This window comes from Micromys minutus (assembly GCF_963924665.1).
Source record: "Micromys minutus genome assembly, chromosome: 2".
In the NCBI taxonomy this organism is placed as follows: domain Eukaryota; kingdom Metazoa; phylum Chordata; class Mammalia; order Rodentia; family Muridae; genus Micromys; species Micromys minutus.
In genome coordinates this window covers 33889193-33899003 of record NC_137971.1, presented here as the reverse complement: position 1 = coordinate 33899003, position 9811 = coordinate 33889193, and the positions used below count along the sequence as shown (strand labels likewise).

The 9811-nt window shown below is 43.0% G+C and overlaps 1 protein-coding gene across 2 annotated transcripts; it reads right to left on the bottom strand.

The window, feature by feature from the left end:
• Positions 1–2938: 2938 nt before the first annotated feature.
• LOC308416522 (large ribosomal subunit protein eL13-like) lies at positions 2939–3532 on the bottom strand (the record flags this gene model as incomplete). 2 transcript variants are annotated; one of them, XM_080911544.1, is made up of 2 exons in its annotated part: positions 2939–3127; positions 3269–3532. In XM_080911544.1, 2 exons carry the CDS (start codon positions 3530–3532, stop codon positions 2939–2941), a joined length of 453 nt encoding a protein of 150 aa, XP_080767670.1. The 2 variants fall into 2 exon arrangements, with proteins under 2 accessions (XP_080767670.1, XP_080767669.1); XM_080911543.1 differs by having other exon boundaries at positions 2939–3532.
• Positions 3533–9811: the final 6279 nt, after the last annotated feature.

Sequence of the window (9811 nt, the reverse complement as noted above, 5' to 3'; positions counted from 1 at the left end):
TGTTCATAGCAGCTCTATTTATAATAGCCAGAAGCTGGAAAAAACCCAGATGTCCTTCAGTAGATGAATGGATACAAAAATTGTGGTACATTTACACAATGGATTACTACTCAGGTATCAGAAACAATGACTTAACAAAATTCTTAAGAAAATGGATGCATCTAAAGAATATCATCCTGAGTGAGATAACCCAGTCACAAAAGAACAGACATAATATGCAGTCACTGATAATGGGATACTAACCCCAGAAAGCTCTGAACACCCCAGAAACAACTCACAGACTGTGTGAAGCTCAACAACAACAGAAAAGAATATATTTTAATTAAAATAGAACTGTATCACATCCCCCTTTCCTCCCTACAGCTCTTCCTAGTCTCTCTCCTATCCCCTCAAATTAATAGCCTCTTTTTCTATATTATTGTTACATATATATATATATATATATATGTATATGTACCCACAAATACCTAATTACAACCTTAAAAAATGTACCCAAAATAAATTAAAAAAGCCAATAATTAGTGGTTTGAATGCTATAAACAAACATTTTTATGGAGAAGGGCCTTATTTTTATTGTCAGAATAGGGAGATTATATAAATACACATAATCATAGAAATGACAGTTCCTTTATTTAAAAACAAATATAAGACGATCTGTAATAAGCTATGAAGTATGCTTTACACAAAAATGTTTCAAAGTATGACTTCCAGCTTACTGGAAGTGGAGAATTTTTATAATTTGAATACATTTTGATTCAAACACTGAAAAAGATGTTAGTGGGATACACTGCTATGGCAGAAAGTAAAGGTGCTCTCATAAAAAGTGACTGAGCCCTGTCAAAAGGATGATAGGAACCAGCTGGAAGGGCTTCCAGCTTGCCACATCTGGGAAAATTTGATCAAAGAAAGAAGCAACCCAGTGAACAAAATAAGACCTCAGGAATCTATACTGAAGGTAATGAAGTAAACAAGAAGAAGAGAAAAAGTAGACAAATGAGGGAGAGGTACAGGTAAGCAATAGGTAACTGAAAGCCATTATAAGGTGGGAAGAAGGCTCAGTTGGAGATGTACTTGGCACACACTATGAAGATCTCAGTTTAAGTTTATAGAATCCACATAATAAGCATGTGTCTGTGGCATTAGCACTGGACGGAGAGTGGTGGTGGCTGATCCATATGAATCCCTGAGGCTTGCTGTACAACGACTCTAGCTCAATCCAGCCCAATCAATGAACTCCAAGTTCAATGAGATGCCCTGTATCAAAAAGTAATATGGATAGAGATGAGAAAGACATCCAGTGCAGGCCTCTGTCCTTCACACGGACATCTACATATATACACATACATCCATACACACATGCACAAATAAAAGCATGCAAACATACACACAGACACACACACACACACATACACACATACACACTATTACAAAGATAGTCCTGGCTTTAAGTCCTCAATGGACGTTCCACATGAGTGTAAATTATATGTAACACTTCATAGGTTCAGATTCTCATAATGTTCCTCCATAAATTATGTACTAGGTGCAAAGAGAAAAAGCAGCAGATATGAGTGGAGACACTGGGTAACACTTTCTCATGTTCACAGATGTTATGCTGGCCATGATGGCCTCCTCTGCCTCCAGATGCACAGCTCTAAGAAGACACTGTAACTTCATGTGTCCCCTGGTTGAGCCTGTGTAACTGGAAGCCAACTGAAAGGAAACATCTTCCAAGCCCAGACGGAGAAACATTCTGTAGTAGAGATGATCTCTACTGAAAGGCTGTGGAACTGTCTCAGATTTAAAAACAACAAAAACCATCTACAATTGAATGTAGGGTCCTTGACAGGTTCTCATCATTTCCCTTGGTAAGGAAAATGTGTTCAAAGGTGCTGTTGAAAACACTGGATTATGAACAGTAGACTAGGTTGTGGTGTTCTGATTTGGAGAACCACTTTAGCACTGTGAAAGCTCACCCCCCCCTTTTTAAGGATTCATTCTGTTTTTATTTATGTGAACACTTGTATGTGTTTCTGTGTGGAAGCATGTGCATGTGAGTGGAGTGCCCTTAGAGGTTCAAAGCATGTGTGTAAAATTAGTGATATCGATGATGCAGAGGTGATGTGGTTTATTAAGTCAAAGAGGGAGCTAGCTCATGAGAGAGGACTGGAAGACGTCATGACATTGGGTTTGAAACTGGAAAGAGGGCCAGCCGAGGAGTGAGTGCAGAGGTAAACCTGGAAGCTAAATGTGGAAGGAAGCATATTTTCTACACCCCCAGAGGGTCATAACCCTGAGAATACCTCGATTTTAGCCCAGTGAAAGCGGTTTTTGATGAATGTATAGCAGAGCTACAAGGCAATGCATTTTCGAAGCCACTGAGCATGCGTCAATCTGTAACAGTGATTCCGAGGGGCAAGCACTGAATGGTACAGTTGGGCTAAGAAGCACGAGGCCAAGATCTGACTCTAATCTTTACCTGACTGTCATCCCCATGGCCCAAGTTGGTGATCCATTTCCCCGTTAATGTGCGGGGGAAATCATGGGGAGAAAATTCCCCAAATGAGGAATCTGATGGGCAACCCTGAGCTAATCCTCAGTGCCTACATGTCTAAAAGGTTCCCAGGTGAGGAGAGGCAGGTCTGGAGGCTGCATGTTGTTTCATCAAAATCCAGTGTGTATGTCTGTTACAGGCTTGGGGACCTAGAAACATCAAATGAGTTTGCTTGTTCTGATGGCAGAAGGTTATGGTTTGGGGCATAAAATGATGCTCGGAAGCAACGTCTGGGTCTAAAACATAAAGGTCCGAGACTTACGAGTGGTTAGAAACTGGTGGTACAGCTTTCTTTTTTTTCTTCTTCTTTTTTGCTTTATGGAAAATTTATTACAACTCTCCAACTGTGCATTACTTTTTTTTTTCAACACCTTGTTCTGCAGCTTCCTACGCCCTTTTTGCCCGGATGCCAAAGAGCCGGGCATTGGCACCGGCCATGCAAACACTGGCAAAAGCTTTAAAGTTCTTCTCTGTAATAACTCTGGCCTTTTCCTTTTTATACACATTCCGGATGGGCATCACAGTTCCTGTTAGCTGAGTGGCCAGTTTAAGTTCTTCAGCAGAACTGTCTCCCTTCTTTGGAGCTGAAGGCTTCCTGGGGAAGAGTATGAACTTGGAATGGTACTCCTTCGGGCGCTGCACGTTGGCTTGCAGTGATTCCGTGGATTTGCTTCGTCTCCTAGGGTCCACAGAGATGCCGATGGTGCGAGCCATTCTCTTGTGGATACCAGCCACCCTGAGTTCCTCCAGGCTGAAGCCCCTGCCAGCATGGACCTTGGTGAGGTATCTAACTGTAGGACACCTCACAATAGGCCTGATGGGACCAGACGCAGGACGAGGGGCAATGCGGCGCTCTTTAACCCACCGGACTTTGCGTCTGCAGATCTTGTGTGCCGGCTGGTTGAACCAAGTGTCCACTCGCCGCTGCCAATCCTTGTGAAAGTGGGGCTTCAGGATTATGGTATTCTGGCTGGGCGCCATGGCTGCCTCCTGTACTGGAGAACGACCGAGCGGAAAGGCGTGGTCCAGCTTGCTTAAAATGTTTGTTTTTGGTGATGAAAGCAGAGGCCTCAGTGACAACAGCGCGTTCTTGAAAAGCACCATGTCCACACACTGAAGCTCCCTGTCTAGATGCTGGGAGAATGGGTAAGAAGCACATATCAGCAGAACACTTCCCTCTCCTGCTAGATTGAAGTAAAGTCCTTGACAAAAAGAAATAACTTAAAACTTTTCTCTCGAATCCTCTATTTGTTACATGCATTATTTGTATGTAGAGTAGATCATTTCGAAGCCTCAATGACATGCTTAAGGCAAACAGCTATCTGCAACCCAGTAATGGAAAGATTCTCAGATTTCCCGGAGTGTGTGTTAAGTTGGCATTCTTCTCTTTCCTTGAGTATTACAGAAGAGTACACCTTTAAGACCTTGTGTTGTATATCACCTGTCTGTCTGTCTGTCTGTCTATCTATCTATCTATCTATCTATTATCTATCTACCTATCTATCCATCTTCTCTCATCTATCGATCTATCTACTATCTATCATCTACCTATCTAATCTATCATGTATGTATGTGTACATGTATGTATGTATGTATGTATATATGTATCTACCTATCATTCATAATAATGCTAGTCATAGCAGGAAACACTTTATCCTAAAATTGTAGTGGTCAAAAGGGGATGATTTTTGTCCCTCATAGGTCATATCACAATGTTGGGAGACTTGAAAGAAATTATTATGTCTAGAGGGAAGTGCCTATTAGCATGAGGTGAATAGAAGTCAGAGAAGCCATCAGACATGCTGCATATACAAGATATTACCCACAATGCCTCACTGCCAGTCAAGACTTAGAAACTGTGTAACAGAGCAGTGGATTGAGTTTAGCAGTCATCAAAATCTTTTGTAAAGCTCGCTAGTAAGAAAGATTCACTGTTTGTTTCCTCCCGCCTTCTCTCTCCTTTTGCTCTAACTGAGCAAGTCTGGAAGGAGGCTGAATCCTTGCCATTTAGCAGGTCCTGAGGTAGTGGCGAGGCAGTGAGCGTGGCAGCCGTCCTGAGAACACTTACAGATGAACGGCTTCACATCACTGGCACCTCCCGAGTCTACGCTTTCACTCATAAGTACCCAGGCTGCTCCTGTGTCTCCGCTGTGTTGCAAAACTCTCTGTGGCTTAGGCTGGGCTTCCCCTTCCCTTAGCTGGTAATGCCATGATGAAAACACGACTCTTACTGTAGACCAGATGGTTCCCTTTGACTGTGTGGATTTGGCATCATTTAAATGACTCGAAGGACTTACAAGAGAGTTGTAGGTCTGGCAAGTGAGGGTGTAAAGAAAAGAAACTGCCATTTTTGTTGTATTTAATGCCCTCCAAACCCCCGACCTCGGAGACTCAGCACCCCTGTGCAGCGCAGTGTACTTTTTGAAAAGAAAAAATAGAAGAGTGTTCTATTTAAGATGACCATCAACTCAGATGAACTATTCACTGTTGCTGCAACTGCAGGCTCCAAAGCAGTGGTTCCCAACCTTCCTGATGCTTTGACCTGTTAATACAGTTCCTCATGTATTAACCCCCTACCATAAAATTATTTTATTGCTACCTCAGAGCTGTCATTTTGCTACTGTTATGAATCGTAATGCAGACATCTGATATGCAGGATATCTGATATGTGGGGTTGCAGCACACAGGTTGAGAACCACTTCTCTAAAGGTTTTTTCTCAGGCCCTGGATTGTAACCTTCATTTTCTCTCCAGGGATTGTCTCCAACTCCTGCTCATTGACCCCAAGGGCATAGCTTGTTCACCTCCAACAGACCCATGAGTAAGTTGGGCCAGGGAGTGCTCAGAACTGTTGGTCAGAAAACACTGGCTAGTGAGCTCAAAATGAATATCCAGGTCAAAGGTCAGGAGAACAGGGTAGTGTCTAGGAATGGGAGAGCTCAACACTGAAGTGAGGCCTGGTGCTGCCTCCTCCTATGTGGCCTTCGCTGGGTAGATGGGTAGAGCAGGTCCTTACTTTGGAATATGGAGCTGGTTAGTCTGAAGAAGTGGGTGCACTCAGGGTGGAGAAGAAATCTTGCTACTGGGGAGTAAACGTGGAGTAGAGAAGGTGACAAAGGACATTTCAGAAGTCCTGATAATACTATGAAGACATGTTTGTCTTATCGTTTAGATACTCATAATAGATAATCTGTATTATTTTCTAATCAACAACTCACCAAAGCCAGCTCCAGTCACCAACAGCAATGGAGGGAAGGGATTCTCCCTTAGTATTAGAAAAAGGAAGAGGGAATCTACACTCAGCTGCATTGTCTTTAAGACCTTTGCTCTTTAAATAAAGTAGGAGACATTTTGGGTCACAGGTTGTTAAGTTCTTTGAGGAGTTATTTTTTCCATAGAAGGAGGCTTATGGTACTTAAGCTCCCAAGATGAGGTTGAATATCTAATCTTATAGCCTGTTAAAATATAGCCACTCTCTCAGGAGAGGCTTGGTTTTTTAAACATTGTTTCCCTTTCAAATATTTGAAATTTACTAGTATATGAAGATAAGATGCCCATTCTCCGTTTTAATTTGTAACTCTAGGAAGGAAGAGTGGACTTTTCATTTTGATATACTAGACACCATCTGTGTAATGTCCATGACATAAATGACAGTGTCCGGCCATTGAGTAGTCCTCAAAAGCATGCTGGCCCCTCAGGTGTACATCTTAGCCTCAGGGGCACCAGGTCACCTTTGTGTGAGTCTCCCCTCCCCCATGAGCTACACATAAAGTGGTATTGCATTTCCCAAGAATAGGGTTGAGTTGTCCTTGGCGTGCTGAAGAGCCAGGAAAAGTTGGGCAGCAGCTGGAGCAAGCAACGGACCCAGATGAAGGCTCAGTGTGGTTTAGGGGTCACAGGGCTTAGCGTTCATCTGCTGTCACCTGTATCAGAACCCTGTCTCAGCATCCTAAAACATTAAGGACAAAAGCTGTCAGTGTGGCGGTTCTAACAGGAGATTGAGGACCTAAAGCCAGCACTGTCATTTGGCTACAGCCAGGCCAGAGACTGCTTGTCCCGAAGGCCAGGGTGTGATGAACGTCTTAGACTTTGTGTTAAAACAGGATATTTGAAACACAGCGTTTTATCTACGCTCTTCTTTTAGTTCCCCCTTTCTCTTCCTAGAATCCCTCTGTAGCCTCCCTGGCCTGTGCTCTGCGCCTCTGCCCTCCTGCAGTTTTTCTCTATACCAACGTGCGCTCTGTGCCTGCAGTGCCTGTGTTGGGAGTGTGGCGGCAGCATCTCCGCAGCGCCCACTAGGTGCCGCCTGAGCATGGAGTGGGCTCTCCACCCTGTGAGCTGCGTTCTTTCTCCCCTCAGGCCCACATCCTAAGAATGCCAGGAGAGTAGCTTCCTCACTTTCCTTTCATAAGAAAGAAGGCATTGATCTTTCTGCTCAGTTGAATTTTGAAAGCAGACAACACTCCAACCTCCTCATAAACCCAGCGCCTTTAGGTTTCTGGGTAGGATCCTCACAGGTTTACAAATGTAAACCCACCTCCGACCCCCCACCCCACACAACTCCTGGTAAAACTGAACTCTCTGGAAAGAAGACTGGAGACAGGGTGAGATGTCGCCTCTCATGCCCGGGTGGCTTGTGGAATTGAGTCGGGGTCAGGATCACCTGGGAGCAGTGGTGAGCACACCGATTTCTGAGTTGTGCTCACACTTTCTGGTTTAGGTAGTGGGAGGAGGGCTTTCTGCCTCTAACACCTTTCAAACAAGGCTACTGCGAGTCTGGAGACCCTGCTTAAGCAACAACAACCCCCCAAGTTACAGCCCAGCAGGCTCAGTTGTATGTAGAAGAGAGAAAACAGTGAGACAGAGACCACTTTGTAATTGGTATAAACAGATTCCCTCTTGAGCTGTAGACAAAGGGACTTTACCTCTTTTTGATTAGGTTCTCCAGCATTCTCTTCTCTGGAAAGAATGGCATCAGTCCAATGTGCTTTTTGTTAGATAAATGCAATAGCAATTCAGGGACAAATAACTGGGTAGCTGGTCCATTGCAGGAGATACACGGAGGTGATTTATTTGATTAAATTTGGTTGATTGTTTTTCTAATAGGGAAATAAAACGTTCTCCCTGTATTGCAGGTGTTCAAGTGTCTTTTAAATGGCTGAATACTTAAAGTGACAGTCATTGTTAATAAAGTTATGTGAATCTTCTCCCCCCCCCAATCAGGGCTTCCTGAGCATCCTGAATTTTTAAAATAAAGAGAAGATGGTATCTGATGTGTGTATGGAAATATAATTATTCCAGTTACACTCAATGTGCTTCCTAAATGTTAGCACTGTTCTGAGCCTGATGTGTGACTTAGCCTCTTTCTGTAGCTTATAGGATGCTGACATCTTTCTCTTCAACTATTCTGTGTACCGGAAGACAGGTTCTGTGACGTTCTCTGCAGTATAAGTGAAAGCTATGGTCCCGGGAAGTCAACTGGTAGGCGGTTACTGACTTGGCATCCAAACTGGGAACAGGAGGTCCTCTATTTTGAGTTTCTAGGCTGTCTCTAGTTCTCACCTTCACCTTTCAACCTTAACTCTGTTAAAGCAACTATCCCCCAAATTCCCACTAAGATTTCTGCAGTTCAATCTTGTCCACACTAGTGATAGTGACCCCCTAAAGAGGTGGTACCTTCCCCACACTGAAATGCTCATTTCTCTGGTTGAAGGCATGGCAGGCAGGCAGGCAGGCAGGCAGGCAGGCAGGCAGGCAGGCAGACATTAGCCATTCACAGAATGACTGTGAAATCCCTTCCATGAGAAGGTAAAGGTTTTGTTCTCTTCTGGTCCTAATCTCAGAACAATACACCTGCAATGCACCACCACCCACTGGAAAAAGACCACAGAGTGACTGACAAGGTGAGGTCTTTGTTTGGTTGTATTTCAAATCTTTCGCTCTCCGAAATCCTCACCACTTTGGCTATAAATCACTAAAAGGTGGATGTTCTCTGAAATGAATTTTGCATGAAATGTCAGCCAGAGTCTTGGGGACAGCTACAATATTTACGACTGGTGGTATTTCTTAGGGGAGGTAAAAGAAAATGAGGCCAATGTAGTTTAGTTTAGTTCTCTGGGGTGGGGGCTAGAGGAGAAGAAAGGGAAATTTGAAGGACAAATCTTTTTCATTCACAGTGTTTTCTTTCTGCTGTTTTCAGTGCAAATAAAAATTGGTATTTTCAAAGCAGAGGGGTTGGGAGCGTTTATCCATATGGGCAAAACACAGGTTTTTAGAGGAGTTTAGGCAGCTGCACAAGGAGGGGGCCAATAAACAAAGTTGAAACTATGGGATGTACTTGTTAAGCTGGGATTGTGGTGATGGTGATGTTGTTGGTTTTACCAAGTGCTCTTTCCAAAGGACAGCTCTGTCCTGATCACAGCTCCTGGTAGATTTGGAGAGAAAATTGCTGTGTTTATCTGGAGAAGAATGGTGCAGAATGAAGGTAACATCCCCTTGTCTGTCGTCACTGGCAGCAGAATACACATCTCTGCCTGCCATTTGGGGTCTGATATTAAGTTAGGTTTCCAACTTTCTGCCAATGTCCTTACTGTCTATGTTCCCATGCCATGGACCATTTTTACAGTTTCTGTTTCATTGGGGCTTGACAATGGTTGTGTTGAGTCTGCAGTCTGGTGTCACTGAGCATTTTCTATTGGTGGCAAGCCTCTCCTGTTCTCTCTGCCCCCTTGGTTCTTGTTACAAACAAACAAACTTATTATTAAAATAACACACACACACACACACACACACACACACACACACACACACTACCAGTTTACACGTACAGTTCAAGGGCTCCTCTGCTCTATAGAAGATGTACAACAATCACTGTAATCTAAGTCTAGGGGATTTTTGTCATTCCTGAATGAAACTCCATATTAAAATTCCATATTGAGAGACACCATTGTCTAGATAGGTATTTTTTTTCTATATTTTTTTTTTAAATTAAGATTTTTGTTAGCACAGAAAGTAATGAGTCTCACAGTGGGATCTTCATAGTTTGGTTACTGAATTTTGTTCTCATCAGTTTCCCTCCTTGTCGCTTTCTTCACCCAGTTTGTCTTGCCTTCTGCTCTTCTACCTGTTTTCTTTCTTTTTATTTTTTTCTTAGAACTTTATTAAAAAAAGGAAGATACATATACAGATTTTAATAACATTTTGACATAAAACTATATGAATATATTTTTTTTCAGTACTTAATTCTTTTAGAGGTTTGATA